Source organism: Kwoniella botswanensis, chromosome 1 (assembly GCF_036426115.1).
Source record: "Kwoniella botswanensis chromosome 1, complete sequence".
In the NCBI taxonomy this organism is placed as follows: Eukaryota; Fungi; Basidiomycota; class Tremellomycetes; order Tremellales; family Cryptococcaceae; genus Kwoniella; species Kwoniella botswanensis.
Genome location: NC_088599.1, coordinates 12,653,337 through 12,670,205, shown reverse-complemented (window position 1 = coordinate 12,670,205; position 16,869 = coordinate 12,653,337). Strand labels below are relative to the sequence as shown.

Below are 16,869 nucleotides of genomic sequence, written 5' to 3'. Positions count from 1 at the left end.
TCGAACATCTAATGCATATCGTACAGACGTCTATAACAAGACCAGCATCAACAGAACAACCAGCTCGTCATCGATTCTTCGAAGACTGTCCATCAGACGACACAAAGCAGCACTCACACCACGAGATCAGTAACACACAATGCCTACCGAACTACCATACGCAGCTGAAGCCGAGACTTCCTTGGGCTACGAGGAACTACAAGTGAGCTAGACACATGTTCATCCTAAGGATCAGAGTACAAGCTTACTTCAGGTTGTCATATATAGGTATTGAAGACGCAGTATTACAAGGAGATCGAACAGGGTCATGTGACTACTCAGAGTAAATTCAATTATGGTGAGTAGGTGTCGTTCTCATTCAAGCAAATATCTACGTTGCTTTTCCTCCTGTTCGAGCAGGTTGGTAGCCAGGGTCTATCTTACGATATCATGAGCTCACAACACCCCGCTCATTCTTCCCCATCGTCGCGTAATCGTATCGTCCATTACTGATCTTGTCACTGTACGTTTAATCAGGCTGGGGTCTAGTCAAATCGGGTAGTGCAGAGTACCAAACGGAAGGCGTGAAATTACTACAAGGTATGTCAATCTTTCCAGTTCCATTACTGCCGGACCAACATCTTCATCTAGGTGATGGTCAGCTGTCGATTATTTGCCAAAGTTGTACAACTAACCTACTTATGTGATTTAGAGATATATTCCGCTTCACCCGCTCACCGAAGGGAATGCACGTATTACATCGCTGTAGGCTATTACAAATTGAAGAATTATGCATATGCCAAGAGGTTCAATGGTGAGTATCTATGTGATATTCGCGTTCATCGTCGCCCCTATCACTTTATCTATCATGGCCCCCTTAGATCACTCATTTGCAGTATAGCGAACGGTCGTCTTACTGATAACTGTAATCTCTTAGACCTCCTACTATCCGTCGAACCAGAGAACATGCAAGCTCAATCCTTACGAACATTGATCGACCAGGCAGTTCAGAGAGATGGATATATAGGTGAGTTGCGCTATGGGCGTCTATTTGAGACGCCGAACCTTTATCTTCAGTATAAAGAGGACACATATTCTCCACCTCCAGATAGAGATACTGTAAGATGACGCAAACTGACGTTCCATGCCACATCTAGGAATGGGTCTCATAGCGGGTGCAGCAGCAGTGACAGGGTTGATAGTAGCAGGCTTGGTGAAACGTTCAAGGAGATAACGATAACGGTGATAAGCGGTGACGATGTTCTTCTTCTCTATTTCGCCCACGGAATCTGCCATATCATCATATAGTGAACTCGATGGTGTATGTCCTTCCTGTATGTATACACGTATGCCACTATATTTCTATCCAACTAGTATGTATACTTTACGCATGTCTGTCTGTCTACTGGAGAACAGACTGACTCCATTATACTCGTAATTGGTCAAATGCCGAAGGTGCCGCCCTGGTTACGTAACTGCACCATGGGCGTCAAAATTATTTTATCTGATTCTGATTCCACCTGCACTTTAGAACCGGCCGAACAAATCCTAACCACATGCACCAAACCATCACCACCCAGAAGAAAAAGTCATCGGAGACACAACAGGTGATAGCATTGCCATCGTCAAGGTAAGACCGCTCATCATCTCAAGGAATCACCTCAGCTTCAGCAAGTCTACGGCCTACACTCAGGACCAAGACGAATTGTCGTACTGCTCTCGATCGCTCGCTTCGAACCAAAAGGGTAGAGATCGGTTAACAGTGAGTGTCGTCTTTCTTGCTGTTGACTCGAATTCTTGGCCGCCATGCCAGTAAGAATCATGGATGGCAAGAGCCATCGTATGCGAATGTTCACAAGAGTATATCTCAATGGTGGATGTCGTTGTACCAGGTCACTGAACGCTGAATCTTCGATGACGCTTTGGCTTGAGACTTCCAATTTTTCCCCACTTAATATTTGGGCAGCCAAGATCCTTCATCATCGCCTCGGCATACTGACACTTGATATGTGATAATCACTCTAGGTGCATTCGACTTCTGCAATCCACTTTCATAACCAACACCGTCCGAACTGGAACGGTCATCTTCTCTATTGAAAACTTTGTGATTTTTGGCTATTGGATTTCAGACACCTCAACTCGCATTGAAGGTAGATCCACAAATCTACAACTAGGCCCTTCAAATACCTCAACATGTCATCCTCCACACCGTCCTCATCGAGCTCTTCACTTCCCCAGTTCCACGTACACCCTCATTCGGCTCACATACACAACGTTCCACCGATCCAGCCCGCAGGTGAATCGTCAGTAGCGTTGGAAGAAGAGGAAGAGCATGATTATGAGAGTCTGCCTGTGGGTAGTGGATGGGCGGTCAATATGGCTGCGGGAGCTATGGTATGTCCCATCTCACCTCCTACAACCAGTTTCACCTTGACAAGTCATTGTATGGTCTGTGTCCAATGGTCGAGCTAACTTTACTATCCAAAAGGCCGGTATCTCCGAACATGCTGCTATCTTCCCTGTGGATTCGATCAAAGTAAGTACAATCATCGTATCGCCATGCTATGGATGCGTATCTCAATAACAGTGATACTGATCTGCCATTGGCCTGATAGACCCGAATGCAAGTACTCCCAGCCCTCAATCCTATTCTCTCACCCCTCGGTGTTGGACCGTCTTCTGCTACTGCTCCCACGGCTACCTCAGCATCAGCATCAGCATCAACGTCCGCAGCTCGAGCGGCAGCACCACAACTGAATACAATCATGCAGCATGTCCGATCGATATCAACCACCGAGGGTCTTAGATCATTATGGAGAGGTGTAGCTTCAGTCATATTAGGTGCCGGTCCAGCGCACGCAGCTCATTTTGGGATGTACGAGTTCGTCAGGGAGATCAGTGGAGGGAGGGGAGAAGGTTGGGCGGGTGTCGCTGGGACGGCATTGGCAGGAGCGGCTGCAACGATATCGAGTGATGCTTTGATGAATCCTTTCGATGGTGAGTTGAGGCAAGCTTTCTCCCTTCTGCTTCTACCGATCATATCAGAGCTCCATCATCGTCCTTTGCATCTTCTACCCGGCCCTCCAGACCTCGTTTTCACATTGTGATCCCAAAGATCTGATACTGATCAAATCATTTATACAGTTATCAAACAACGAATGCAAATCCGAAACTCCCCTCATCGAACCGTCTTATCCTGTGCTCGAACGGTATACGCCCGAGAAGGATTGGCCGCATTCTACGTATCGTACCCTACGACGTTAACGATGAGCGTGCCGTTCACCGCTGTTCAGTTCTCCGCTTACGAAAGTCTGAAGACATTGTTGAATCCCGATGGAAGTTATAGTCCGGTAACGCACTGTACGGCAGGTGGGATTGCTGGTGGATTGGCTGCTGCTGTGACTACGCCGTTGGATGTAGCTAAGGTGAGTTTCAGGTCCCCACAAAGTATTGCAAAATTATACTGTGGGCTGTACTGACTTCACTTCCTTCGCTGTAGACCTTGTTACAAACAAGAGGATCAAACTCTGACCCACGCATACGAGCTGCCAAATCGATGGGCGAAGCATTACGGATCATCAGAGATAGGGATGGATGGAGGGGTCTGAGAAGAGGAATGTTACCTCGAGTGCTGACCGTGGCGCCTAGTACGGCAATAAGTTGGATGAGTTATGAGTTCTTCAGTGAGTCGCCTGTTTCTGATTTCAGCTGCGGTATAAAATGGAAAGGGATCTGCATAAAACAATTCGAAAATATCACGGATATATCCGCTAATCATGCTGTTGTTGTCGCAGAGGTCCTTATAAGGCAAAACGGTCATTTGCCTGAATCTGGTCAAGCGGTATAAACCGATATAACAAATTGACAAGTTGAATTTCCGTAACATCGCGGATAGCCGGGAACAAGGATGAGAGGGAGGACGGAGGATGACTTGACGAAAAAGTGAATGCAATATCGACACCATCGAAATTGTGAATAGTATAGAATCAAACTAAATGCGTGGAAGAAAGGATGTCTAGACGTCCACCACTCAGGATCATCGATGTCCTTATTCACTGAGGAGGAAAATATGTGTATATTTACAATGCTCTTTTGGTATATTGCAGTAATCGAATCATGATCTAATTTCTCTTTTGGCATTGTCATATATGAATTCAACCTTGCATCTTGAAAGACCATCGTGAATGGGAAAGATTGATCTGGCCTTTGTCGGACGGAAAAGGGTCATCGCTTATGAATAACAATCTACTAACGAACTAACGAAAGATCGACATCCTTTGATGGTGAATGTTCGCACGCCATCTGTGTGAAGCCATTCGTCAATCTGGTCTGGAAGAACGAATCGTGATCAACGGACAACAAAGAAGGGCAAGTCCGAATCTTGCCAAAAGATAATCACGAACACCACTAGTCATTCACACACATTAGAAGACACAGTGAGAAGCTTTTTAATTCAAGGCAGAGCATGATTTAGCACAGCAAATCAAAGGAATCATCCGTTTTCTCTTGCTGGATGTCATCGGACTAACTAAAAATGGAAACTCCTTCAATCTCCAATCCATTACACACAACCACAATAGCGTATAGAGATTGTCCATCATATTGATCCTGATTTTGACGTCGACTATGATATCTTTCAGCCTCGATCTGACCTCAAGCTGACGAAATTCTTATCGAGGTTTTTTTCAATCCTCTCATGCTTCTCCAGGGAGTCTTCATGCCGAGAACCTTATTCAATCTTTGCCGCGAAAGCAACATGCTTTTGCCGCCTCGCTTCGGTTGATGATGCATCACCTGCCGTCCATGGGAGTCCAGATCTCGGTAACGCATCGGAATGCATGGGAGTTATAAAGCTAATAATGATAGAACTGTAGCATGAAGTAACAGATCATTCGAAAATGTGTACGTGTACTCGTATGGAATGGAGTAGGTCTTAACGTCAACATGATATATCCAGATCGTCTTAAGCAGATTCACTTGTTCAGCTCGTGGTGTGCCATCTGCTGATCTAGTCTCGTTGATATACTCACATCAACCATGATGGTTTCGCATGACATTCTTCAGACAATCACCATGCGGTGATCGCTAATCTGATCGTCTTGTAATTGTCCTCGTATGGTCAAAGATGGAGCATCGAAGAGTGATCATGCAGTAATATTATCGAGCACCATGTATATATATAACTGACAAGTGGCTTCAACTCCGTACTTGCATCATGAACTATATCCATATGCTGATATCATGAAAGGTAAAAAAGCGAAAAAGTCAATCCCTCTTGAAGGATTCTACCAGCCATACGACCCTCCCGGATATATCGCTCAATCAGAACCGCCACAACATTCTCAATTCGTTCACCTGGGTAGTATTCCTGCTCTCAGCTGTCAAGGTCATCGCTCTTCTCAACATTACGGTGGCTATATGCAGCATTACTATAATCAAGGTTCCCCTGCTGCACCGAATCCCTTCACTCATCCTCAACTTCAAACAAATCAACCTGCTCAAGCTTCCAAACAGCCACACTCTCAACCTTCATTCACCACTTCCCATCCCCATCCTTCTCAATCGCCTTTCGTTCATCCAAATTATTCACTTCATACACAACAATCTCCCTTGTCTACGTCTATTTATACAGCATTCGACCCTTACAATCAGAATTCCGAACACGTGAACTATCCCAATCCACTGTATAACCAGATCGGGATTCGGCAATATTTAGAAGCAGAGGAAACCCATTTCGAATGTGCCGAATGCGATAAGCGAAGGAAGGATGATAAACGCTCAGCATGGTGCGATCAGTGTCGGAAATTCACTAAGACCATCAAAGTTAGTGGACCTTGATTGACAGACAGGACTTTGGGATGAGTTGTAAAATTGATTGTGCCTAAATTCCAACGAGCGTGGGTTTACAGCATGGACTATCGAACATGTAGATAGGGATATGAGCAAAAAGCATAAATTGACAGATCTGGTGGCTTCCTAATTTACCTGTTTGTATGTATTCGTTCAGTTTCAGTATATACCATGATCTTACCACCCTTTAATGTATCCCATATCGTCGTGTCGACGTCATTGATCGTGAAGACCCTCCCCTGAGAACACAGGAAACACACAACAACCCCACTGACCGACACACCAAGGCCGTAAAAACAATGAAGAAACGCTTACGGACAATCTTTTCATTAAGAAGTTTGCCCTGCTGAAGAAGGGTTTCATTCGATCCAAGCTTCTCTCTTGAGCTATGCAGCTGTGTGGAGCTCTGTAGAATCTGGGTTGTTTGCTATTTAGACTACTGTATGTTGATAGAAGTTCTTTCCCGACTTCACCGACGTGGGGGGAGACGTTGAACATTACTTCTCAAATCTCGTCATCGATGTATTCTATCCACAAACCTTTTGCTTCTGAGAGGATGTGGGAGGTCATGAAGCGTTGCCCTTCCCGAGTACGGTCTTGTATATATATAAAGCATGCCATGTTGACAACCTGACGATTTGTTACAAACTGATCTATAGCAATCGCTAAAAAGTCAACCTAAATCGATTTCATAACGGCTCTTACTTGAGACATAATCTCAGGTAGGTTACAGCTTGGCGCTGTGTATCACTGAAACCTCTCTATATCGGCACAGCCATGAACCCAAACAACCCTTGGGCCAATGTCGGTGGATATCAATATGGATACGCCTATCCTCCCACACCACCAATGAGTCCTCCATCTCGACCTCCCGCTCAAGCGCAAAATCCATATGCAGGTCAAGCGCAAAACCCCACTCCACAACAAAATGCTAATCCTAATTTATTCGGAGCAGGTAACATTCCGAGTGTTCTGATGCCTAATCCCAGTACCGGAGGATTCTCATCATTGAATCAACCGAATCTCAGTCCAGAGAATGGTTGGACCTCGATATCACCTTATCAAAGACATTCATGGATAACCGTCACTGATCTCCCTGCCAATATGGGTCCATCAGCTGCCTCTTTAACCTCATACCAAGCTCCCCCCTCACAAGTCGCCAGCTCGAGTTTTTCTAACAAGGCTACCAGGCACTGGGAATGCGAGTTCTGCGATACTAGGAGGAATGAGGATGATGGTCTGTTGTGGTGTCATAAGTGTAGGACCTATACCAAGACTTTATGGTGCGAAGGACCATAGAAGAGACCTTCCCCTCCTTGTGTGGAGAGCCCGAGGATTCATTTTATTAGAATTAGTATCGTTGATCTACCGCGTTCGATTAAATATCCAAGTAGCTAGGTGTACGAATTATGATCTGATTGTCTATGTGCGTTTCTTGTAATCTCAATTTGCCGCTCGTCTAGTATCATGAGCCAAATGCAGTTGTTTTCTCTGATTTGAAAACCCGAAGAACTTCACATGCATGCATGAGCTTGGAGTTAGTCTGAATCTTTATTGAGATTATGGCTTGTGTACATCCCTAGTGTTCTTGTTATCACATCAAAAGCAATCATCGGGATGAGCTACCAAAGTGAAAAACCTCCGAAGACAGGAAAACACGCCTCTAAGGCGTTCTATCATACTTCGAATTTATGATGCATCGCATCATCGCAAATCTACACTCCCTTGCATACAAACTCCTTTTCTATCCAGAATCCAATTCAAATCTTCTACATCCATGTTATTATTGAAAACAACGTCAGAATGGTGAGTTCGCATGGATACGTCGCTAAACAGGAGGCCAAGCTCACTTTGTGGCGTCTTGATCAAGTCAAAGCAACCACCCGATACTACTGACTATACCTTTTACCGAACTGGTCGACCATTACCCGATACCACCATTGACCCGGACGAATGGCGAGTAAGACAATTCCTCAACACCTCACCTTATCATACACTCAACAGCTACCCTAGCCCTTTACCACCTTATTGGCACCCTAATCCATTTTCACCCAATACATTCCCTCAATATGGTCTCTATCCTCCTCAATCGATGTTCGGTATTTACAGTAGTCCATTCTCAGGGCTTACATCCCTACAATCCCGTCCACCACCTGCTCCTTCTGTGGGTATATCACCTGCAACGAAGAAACCATTTTTATTTCCAAGCTTGGAACAATACCGAATGTACTTCAAAAATCCAGCGTTGTTCGAGCAAACCACAAATGGATGGATTACAGATCCAACAGCTATCTCCCAGCCTATCCATAAACCGTTCGGGGAATCGTCGGATCTAAGTTGGACATCACCAAGAACAGGAAAAACATACCAGCTTCCCTCTTTGGTTAGTAGGTATCCAGAACCGCATTATTATGTTTGTGTGGTGTGTGAGAATAAGAAAATGAAATTTGATGGGTTCACTTGGTGTAGGGAATGTAAAGATAATACGAAGAGTATGGTTGTTTATGGGAAATAGTGTGTGTAGGAGAAGGTTTATGCATTTCAAATGACGAAGACTGTGAAAGCTTAAGAATGACTTATTGAGAATATCCCTTGGTATCATATCTATCATTCGTGCTAATCAGCTTTACAACCTATCGTTGTATGATGGTAGTGTATAGAAATAACTCTTTGTACATCCCATGCCTTTCAGGGCTGGACTCCTGAGACGGACAGATTCAGGTCTCTCATGTTGTAAGAACATCCCGTAGCTTATGGTCTGTATATGGAGGATTCATATATCGATACTTTCTCTGTATTCAGCTACAGTACAACTATTCGCATCATAATCTTCCAGAAACCGAGACGCATAAATTTCTGAGAACAGACAGACGGAGGATTGGTACTCTCCATGTCAGAAAAAAAAAGAATGCAAACAAACCCAAACCACTTTGCAGCGTGCTTGATTCTGAAAGGAGAATACCATTTCGGGTAAGCTGAAGAATCAAAGAAGGCACTTCTATGTTTCGTTTGATATTTTGGGCTTGTATCTGTATGACTGTCGAGAAGCGACGAATCAAAGAAGTTCATCAAGTACTCTTCTTCACCCTCGAAATGGTTTTCATCAGACTTTCCTACTGCGTTGCAGAAACACAGCGAACTTCTTACGAATTGCATCCCTGATTGGTATTATCATGACTTAGTTCACAGTGAGCTCAAACAAGACAAAACTCTCTTATCTTTCGTCAGTAGGCCCTAACATTCTCTTATGCGATTATGCCGGTTGTAGGATGAAATATGACTTGTGATATACATATCTTGGTTCGATCCCATCTATAGAGTTGCACGACAAAACAGCTGAGCATCCTAAGGTTTAGGGTTATGTACCCTCAACGCGTCATGGGCATCGATATCACCGTCGCACTCCCAAGGGTAAGCGAGCCATATATCCGGGGTATCGACAGCTGAGAAGTAAGCTACGTCGGAGGGGAGTTCGGCAGCTTTGGGTTTAAGTCTAGGTATCCCAATCAACATTAGCTTACCCACGTTCAGGCAAAACCCAACGATGGCAATAAGGGAGATGATGATTTGCGGGAAAACAGATTTCAGAGGGACGACTGAAAGATATAGCTTTCACTGACTTGTTGTGAACCACAAAGATACCTAATTTAGTCTCTTTCCTCAACCTCTCTCGTTCCTGCTCATCCTCCACGGCTGCTAACTGCTTGTTGATATCTATTTGCAATTCCCTGATGGTATACGTAAGGGTGGTTCGAGTATCATCCACCTCGTCAACTACCAAGATGTGTCGTCCGAGTAGTCCGCCGTGAGTGAAGTTTGAACCGAGCTATGGATATTCAGAAATTAGGCAAAAGTACCAACCAGCAGAATCGATGCACGAACATCTGAAGACGAGAGGGAGTAAGAGCACTTACCGTCGAGAAATCAAGCCATTGAGTTCTAACTACTTCAGTACCGACTTTCTCTTCGACCTGGATACGTACGCAGCAGGCATATCAGCGATCATATTCGGTCACAAGGTCATACGCGTTGCAAATACTTGCAACAGAAGTTTGAGAAGTGAGATAGTAAATGATGAAGACAGACAAAATACTCACACCGCCCATATCCTCGTATAAGACCAAACCAACAGCCTGAATAGGGATATTCTTCTTTTTACCATCTTGATCTGCCTTCAATTGGGTTCTCAGTATTCGTGCTGGGATGAATCCTCCTCCTCCAATGGCGATAAATAGGGTAGGAGCTATTCCACAAATGTAGAGATAAGGAATATACAGTACATGGTGAGAATGGGAAGGAAGATGTATGCATGTTAGCAATGCTCCAGATCAAGATGCGCAGATCTCTCACCGAATTCCTCTTTGATCTTAGTCGCAGCTTTCTGAATAGCGGTGTGAATATCATTATAACTCAATCTGAGCCTATAAAAACGCAAGGAATACACACAACCTTATCAGCTAAATGCTCTTGACATCCCCGCTGAAAACGGATATAAGACGTTGACCTACATTTCCACATCTGTGAGTTGGTGAGACATCTTGGATAGCTGTGTCCGGGAGAGGCAAGAGGAAATATGAGAAGAGACGGGGTATGTTATATGATGATGGGTATCAAGAAGCATAAGAAGCAAGAATAGATGTGGAAAATCTTTCACTTCGCTTCTTGGTTTCCCACATCCCATCTCTCTCCTTCTCACCATGAGGTGCGCATCGGCAATGTGGGGCACCACGCACCAGCTATGCGAGATTTGATTCCGCTGTGAATCTCACTCTCATCTGGAAAAAGTCATCGATTGACATGATACATATGACTAGCAACACCATCAGCAACAGCTCGCTAGCCAGTGATTTCCCAAGGACGAAGCAGCAAGTGACCTCAAACCTATAGCAAAACTCCTGTATCATACTGCCCCGTGCTCAATATGTCTTCCACGCCCGTTACCCACCTTTATCGATCACTCCTTCGTGAGATACGTCTGGCTGTGAGTGATATGTCAAACACGACTCATAGTCTTGTAGAGCTTACGAGAGCTACATAACGGAACGTAGTCTAAACAGTCCCGTGCGACCAGGAATCCTACGATGTCGCAGCATGTCAGGACAATAGTAGATACCACTTCGGATCAACAGGCATTGCAGAGGACGTTGTTGGAGACTAGGGATTTCTTGAGGTCATCCAGGATACATGCTGTGAGTACCAAGTATCCTTCTGGCTTTATTTTCTCATAGCTCCCTCATGGAAAGGAACCAGATTCTCATCCACTCTTAATGACTCAACAGGAACTGTTAAAACGTTATAACCCAATCCACGGAATGTCAGAAGAAGCCAGGATAAAAGCTACAGCTAGGAGAGTAGGGTTAGATACACCGCTGGAGTTCAAGGGCGATAAGGAGTAGACTCGGACAGGTAAGTCTACAATCACGTCGTTCTGACATTCTGGGTATGCGCTGATCTCAACATAGATCGATCACTAGTCATGTTAGGAATGCATAGCTGGTGTACCAATGTGTGATGGAGTCCTTGCTGATCTTATCAAGAACCTTGCCATCGACATTGACATTGTATGATCGACGACGACTGATCACCATGCGTGAATTTAGGAATTTTGCTGAGACATACTGATTTATCCTTCTAATCTTCTGATAACGCAATGCATGCGAATACGGCGTCATTGGCAAGAAAGGTCGAATGTCGAATGTCAAATGATATCCTCTCATTACATGTATGACCTCGGTCTTCTTTCGAACCGTTTGACGCACATCCTTTGAGATGTCTCCATTGACAGTCAGTAGGGCTATGTCTGGCCATCATACGCGGGCGACATGGTAAGTGAGAAGGGTACATATATTATTCATGAGGGTTGTCGACAATTTGCCCTTTCCCTATACTCTATACCAAGATCATACAACAGTAAAAATCATACAGGTCACCATTACTGATTCACAATTCGACAGAATATCGCAATATGAGCTCTCCGATTGAACCCCAAAACATAAATGCCCCTACTTCAAGCAATCAAGGGATTTCCGAAATTGCCACTCCCACTTCGATGTCGGGTACGGACAACAATGTCAACTATCGACACCTCATGCACGAAGCATTGTATGGGTGTTATCGTCCCTCGCAGAGAGAAGCGACTGCTATGATGGATGAGCTGGTAGGTACCTCATCCCCCGAAGTCAATGATGGTCTGGAAGATATCAGGAAGGAGTGGCGCGAGATCTCGCATAATTCTCAAGATGCGCCAAACGAATCAATCAAGTTGGACGCGAGACGAAGGAAGTGGATGGAAATATATGAGAGAACACATGATCTCACTGATGATGAAAAAACCCTCTTAAGGGCGATTCACGAATGTTCTAAACCCGACAGGTTATCGTATAAGAGCAGATTTATGGAAGGGATGAAGTTGAATCCTACGACGGAAAAGACAGACGAACGTACAAAGGCTGTGAGATCAGCTTTCATTACCATCCAGGAGGATGTGGGTGGAGCCAAGGTGAAAAATAGGGAGAGAAGAAAGAGATGGTGGGATGTGGTAGGGTCAAAAGATGAACGAAGGACTGATCATGGGCATCAACTCGAAAGACTTCACAGTCAGAATACCAGTCATATCGAGAAAAGAGCCAACGATTCCTCCAAATCAATCTTGGCTGAAAATATCAAGCGCTACAAGAGTGGGCTTTGTGTTCTTACTCGAACAAAAAGTGGGCCAGATGAAGATGATTCTATTTATTCCGAGACCATGATCCTACCTGGTCAGAGCGAAGATGAGAGTGATAAATCCGAATATCGCAAATCTATAGAAGAGAGAATTCAAAATGCCATTTATATCAATACCAGGCCGGATGGTGAGAAAGCTGTCCAAGAGGTAGATGAAATCCTCTCCAATGGTCAAAATGAGAGTTCAGAGAACATTGATGATTTACGAACTCTCTGGGGTAAAGTATCCGGGTATGGTACGGAAAAGCGATACGACGCAAGAGAAAGACAAAACAGATGGCAGGAGTATATGCGCGAAGTCGACAGTGCTTTGACCAGTGAGGCCGAACAACACACAAGCACGATAGCTGAGGGAACAAACTCATCCGCATCCGAAGCTGAAGTCACCAACAGTACAGATGAAGAGGATACGAAAGCCACGAAGGTGATCGCAGCTCGAGTGTAGAGTACACCACATACACTAGTAGTGAGATGTGTCACCCAAGCGAGAGCTGGACACAACACAACGAAGTTACCTTCGCAATCAGTTATCACAATTGCTGTCTTGTATAAAGAACTGGAGAAAGCGGAGAAAAAAGCCAAAAAGAACAAAACATCACAAGAACATTGGACAAAACGGAGACTTTGAACTGTGTCAGAGGTTGAGATGGGCTGTTGAGGAAGAGGCGAGCGACCGTTAAGTCAAGGCTGTATGTCGAGGAAGCAAGTGGGGAGGCATTATGGATTGTCGATCTGGATACTGTAGATGATGCTCTACCTGATTTGTTGATAAATTACCACTCGTAGATCTGTCTCTCATGTAAATATCCTGCGAACTCTCTGCTGGTGGAGAGATTACAGTCAGCAAGAGCTCTCTGTTACAGCACTGCCAGAGTCATGATGTCACCATATCTCATGATTTGTGGAGTCCCGCATAAATACATGTCCTACTTGTACACTTCACTTGCTCATCAACAACGACTATGAATAACACTGAAATCTTCATAAATCTATCGACCTGTCTATGGTCTATGGGCGGTTGACGTCGCACTGTAAAACACATGCGTTAGTATGATAGGTCGCATGCTGCCTTGCTCGAGGCCGCTCGGTGGCCGAGCCCTTTCTTCGAGAAGGGAAGCGGTACACCTCCCATACGTCAAACCTGCCCACTTAACGATCATCCCTTCGACCACTTTTCGTCACAGCTCCCACTCTACGTCCGCAGCTCAGGCAGTTGAAGATACAGCCGAAGTCACACCGGAGACTCCTTCAAAATCAGCAGTACTACATCAGCTAAAGAGGGTCACCGAGCTCCAAAGTAGAGTATCAAGGGAGAATTCAAACGTCGGTAAACAGATGATTATAGCTCAGTACCCGGACTTACGAGAGTTGTTGGAATAGTAAGTGAAACTTGACTGTTCTGTCCGATCTACATTACTGTACTAGACTTTCGAAGATATACGTAAATTGACAGCTGAATGACTTGTATAGTATATACGACCCCAATCTGCGCACCAACCTTACCTTCGGTTCTCTCCTTAGATACCTTGACTCCTCATCTAGAAAGACCACACCGGGTGGACCTTCTTTACCAAATGTGATTGAACTGTTTGAGAGATTATCGAAGAAACAGATAACAGGCAATGAGGCCAAAGATGTAGTTCATGGTTTTCTGGCGGCCAACGATGTACTCGATGATCATAGGCTTCTGTTCACATTTGGAAGACTATTGGATAGAAATCTGGCAGCTGGATTCGGAGCGAACACGTTAAAACAAGTCATATGGCCCAATGGTCCTCAAACCACCAAGCCATCCGTATCTGCTGAAGGATCTCTATCGAAAGGAAAAGCAATCTTAACACCATCTTCATCCCCCAGCCCACTCTCCTACAATACCGATAAAACACCCATCCATCCCCAATCAGCAACTCTAGATAAGTTCGAAGTAGCTCTCGGCAAATCCCTCGAACCACCTTTCGAACCCTTATTCAAAGATGGCTCACAATGGTATGCCTCAAGAAAATTAGACGGTGTTAGATGTATAACATTCTTGGATTTCTTGGTTCCATCGTCTTCAAACCCAGAATCTGCGTCTGGTACACAACCATTGAAATTAGTGTCTGCTCACTTTGTTTCGCGTACTGGTAAAGAGTTCACTTCATTGATCAAATTGGAAGAACAATTACAGCATTTATCGAAATTACCCGAATTGAAAAGCTGGCTAGATGTTGATCCACTGATCGTGGAAACTCGGCCTCAAGGAGTGATCAAACGATTAGTACTAGATGGAGAAGTATGTGTGATGCGACCCAAGACGCCTGAAGAGTCACATGCAGCACAAGCAAGAGATGATGGTAGTCTAGCCGATACAATGTGGATCGCCAATGACAATTACACCGAGGATTTTCAATCTACCGTCTCACTCATGAGGAGATCCGGGGAGACCATCCAGCATTTAAGCTATTTCATATTCGACGTTTTGTCATACTCTGAGCTAAACGCTAAAAAGAGTTTACCAGCCCAAGAAGGGTTAGGTAAGAAGTTCGGTAAGAGAATAGAAAATATTAGGAATTTGGGGAAATGGTTGAATGAACATTTGGATGAGCTGGGTGTGAAGGAGAAGATGGTGAAAGATTTGAAACAGATCAAAGTTGGTGATGCCAAGGAGGTGGAGGAAATGGTTGAAAGAGCTGCGAGAGAGGGGTGGGAAGGGATCATTTTAAGGAAAAATGAAGAGTACAAAGGCAAGAGATCGTGAGTTGTTCACTATCCTCTTCTCAGCAATCCATACAATCCATCCACACAATGATATCCATATATAATGTAAAGTCCTAAATAGCTGATATTCTCTTTTCCTGTTTTGTGTAGTCCCGACATTCGCAAATTCAAAAAATGGTTGGATTCCGAATACACTGTCCGTTCACTTGACACCTCATCCATGCGATTATCGGTCGACGGGGTATTCGGCGAGTACGAGGCATTGGCGAATGTGTGGATCGAGCATGATGGTCATCCCGTATCAGTCGGCTCGGGTTTCACGGCTGAACAGCGTATACGGTATGCCAAGCATCCTGAGCAGATTGTTGGGAAGATGATTACGGTAGAGTACTTTGGTGAATCAGAGTCAATGGAGAGAGATAAGAAGGGGAAGGGTCAGAAGAGTTTGAGGTTTCCTAGGGTCAAGGTAATCTGGGAAGAGGGTAAGAGGGGGATATAACGGCGAGCATGGTTGGGCAATTTTTGGTAACATGTAGATGAGATCGGCTGTATATTCAGGATATACCCTGCATGATATGTATCATTCACCACTCTCAGACTGCATATTCAAGTATTTCAAGTATAAAGCGTCAGTGACTGCAGGATTGCCTGAGACATAAAATATTGATACATGTGGCTATAAGCAATCGTGTATATATGTTACTTGTGGCATGGTCTCTTCCTGTAGGGTAAAAATTACTGGTATGCAACTTATCTGGTTATGTACTCTTTATGCCACCTCTTCCTCTTCTCTCTTTCCATAGCCAATTCTGATATCCTTCTTGGACCATCCCATTGATCTACTCGTGCTGTTCCCTCATCGCCCCTGCTCGCCCTTTGTCTCACCTCGCTCCACCACCTTATTCACCTAATGACCCGTCGGACTTCCAGTTGGAGGTTTGATCTTCAACCCTTCTCCACCCAAACTACCCAGTTTGATGATCCCATTATCACTCTTTGGCTTTTCTGCCCTCTTCAATTGACCATGTTTTGGTCCCGGTCCATCGCTTGGTGATTGTGACAAGACGCCCGTTTCAGCAATGGTGGGGTGAGAGGAAGGCTCGATGGGGATCCCACTATCCAGATAAGCAGAGTCGAGTGTCGAGCTAGTTTCGTTCGTAGGTGATCTCAGAGTGGTGTTGGATTCAGTATGAGATGAAGAACCGTTTCCATTACTGGTGGTATGGTGTAAAGGAGGAGAGGGAAGTGGAGCAGGTTGATTGTTTAATTTGGATGGATCGATAGGTGGTGACGTGGTGGCATTTCGGGCTTCTTCAAGAGTAGCCAAGGAGTCTGGTCCGACGTTCTCGTTGGTTAACGGTATGGCCGTTGCAGAGGAGGAAGAAGCGGTAGGAATAGGCTGAGAGGGCACCGTTGAGTTGGTCGTCATAGTGGTTGATGGTTTGTTATCTGCTTCAGGTATGTGGTATTTCGCTGATATTGGTGGTTTAATGAGACACACAGTGATAGAAAGTAGCTGGAGTGCGTATCTATTGTCTATGGATGAAAGAACGGATGAGGGGAAGATGAGCAAAGGAAGTGTTGTTCACGTTAACTTTAATCCTCCACTCTTTCCACTCT

General features: G+C 44.7%; 10 protein-coding genes across 10 annotated transcripts; 8 read left to right on the top strand and 2 right to left on the bottom strand.

Annotated features, from left to right (window-relative positions):
• Window positions 1-139: 139 nt before the first annotated feature.
• On the top strand, window positions 140-1,213 carry L199_004783 (mitochondria fission 1 protein; the record flags this gene model as incomplete). Its single annotated transcript, XM_064890505.1, has 6 exons — window positions 140-202; window positions 268-337; window positions 517-579; window positions 692-793; window positions 917-1,006; window positions 1,137-1,213. The coding sequence occupies 6 exons, from the start codon at window positions 140-142 to the stop codon at window positions 1,211-1,213; spliced, it is 465 nt and encodes a 154-aa protein (XP_064746577.1).
• Window positions 1,214-2,172: 959 nt separating this feature from the next.
• Window positions 2,173-3,826, top strand: L199_004782 (uncharacterized protein; the record flags this gene model as incomplete). Its single annotated transcript, XM_064890504.1, has 6 exons — window positions 2,173-2,373; window positions 2,468-2,515; window positions 2,595-2,976; window positions 3,124-3,404; window positions 3,479-3,662; window positions 3,774-3,826. The coding sequence occupies 6 exons, from the start codon at window positions 2,173-2,175 to the stop codon at window positions 3,824-3,826; spliced, it is 1,149 nt and encodes a 382-aa protein (XP_064746576.1).
• A 1,394-nt stretch (window positions 3,827-5,220) lies between these two features.
• Window positions 5,221-5,817, top strand: L199_004781 (uncharacterized protein; the record flags this gene model as incomplete). The annotated part of the gene is made up of 1 exon (XM_064890503.1): window positions 5,221-5,817. One exon carries the CDS (start codon window positions 5,221-5,223, stop codon window positions 5,815-5,817), a length of 597 nt encoding a protein of 198 aa, XP_064746575.1.
• A 789-nt stretch (window positions 5,818-6,606) lies between these two features.
• L199_004780 (uncharacterized protein) lies at window positions 6,607-7,128 on the top strand (the record flags this gene model as incomplete). The annotated part of the gene is made up of 1 exon (XM_064890502.1): window positions 6,607-7,128. One exon carries the CDS (start codon window positions 6,607-6,609, stop codon window positions 7,126-7,128), a length of 522 nt encoding a protein of 173 aa, XP_064746574.1.
• Window positions 7,129-7,632: 504 nt separating this feature from the next.
• L199_004779 (uncharacterized protein) lies at window positions 7,633-8,344 on the top strand (the record flags this gene model as incomplete). Its single annotated transcript, XM_064890501.1, has 2 exons — window positions 7,633-7,635; window positions 7,700-8,344. 2 exons carry the CDS (start codon window positions 7,633-7,635, stop codon window positions 8,342-8,344), a joined length of 648 nt encoding a protein of 215 aa, XP_064746573.1.
• An 830-nt stretch (window positions 8,345-9,174) lies between these two features.
• On the bottom strand, window positions 9,175-10,366 carry L199_004778 (uncharacterized protein; the record flags this gene model as incomplete). Its single annotated transcript, XM_064890500.1, has 6 exons — window positions 9,175-9,322; window positions 9,450-9,655; window positions 9,744-9,800; window positions 9,927-10,072; window positions 10,180-10,250; window positions 10,338-10,366. The coding sequence occupies 6 exons, from the start codon at window positions 10,364-10,366 to the stop codon at window positions 9,175-9,177; spliced, it is 657 nt and encodes a 218-aa protein (XP_064746572.1).
• A 384-nt stretch (window positions 10,367-10,750) lies between these two features.
• Window positions 10,751-11,225, top strand: L199_004777 (uncharacterized protein; the record flags this gene model as incomplete). Its single annotated transcript, XM_064890499.1, has 3 exons — window positions 10,751-10,810; window positions 10,878-11,018; window positions 11,109-11,225. The coding sequence occupies 3 exons, from the start codon at window positions 10,751-10,753 to the stop codon at window positions 11,223-11,225; spliced, it is 318 nt and encodes a 105-aa protein (XP_064746571.1).
• Window positions 11,226-11,794: 569 nt separating this feature from the next.
• On the top strand, window positions 11,795-12,997 carry L199_004776 (uncharacterized protein; the record flags this gene model as incomplete). The annotated part of the gene is made up of 1 exon (XM_064890498.1): window positions 11,795-12,997. One exon carries the CDS (start codon window positions 11,795-11,797, stop codon window positions 12,995-12,997), a length of 1,203 nt encoding a protein of 400 aa, XP_064746570.1.
• Window positions 12,998-13,614: 617 nt separating this feature from the next.
• On the top strand, window positions 13,615-15,748 carry L199_004775 (uncharacterized protein; the record flags this gene model as incomplete). Its single annotated transcript, XM_064890497.1, has 3 exons — window positions 13,615-13,931; window positions 14,023-15,285; window positions 15,400-15,748. The coding sequence occupies 3 exons, from the start codon at window positions 13,615-13,617 to the stop codon at window positions 15,746-15,748; spliced, it is 1,929 nt and encodes a 642-aa protein (XP_064746569.1).
• Window positions 15,749-16,156: 408 nt separating this feature from the next.
• L199_004774 (uncharacterized protein) lies at window positions 16,157-16,678 on the bottom strand (the record flags this gene model as incomplete). The annotated part of the gene is made up of 1 exon (XM_064890496.1): window positions 16,157-16,678. The coding sequence occupies one exon, from the start codon at window positions 16,676-16,678 to the stop codon at window positions 16,157-16,159; it is 522 nt and encodes a 173-aa protein (XP_064746568.1).
• Window positions 16,679-16,869: the final 191 nt, after the last annotated feature.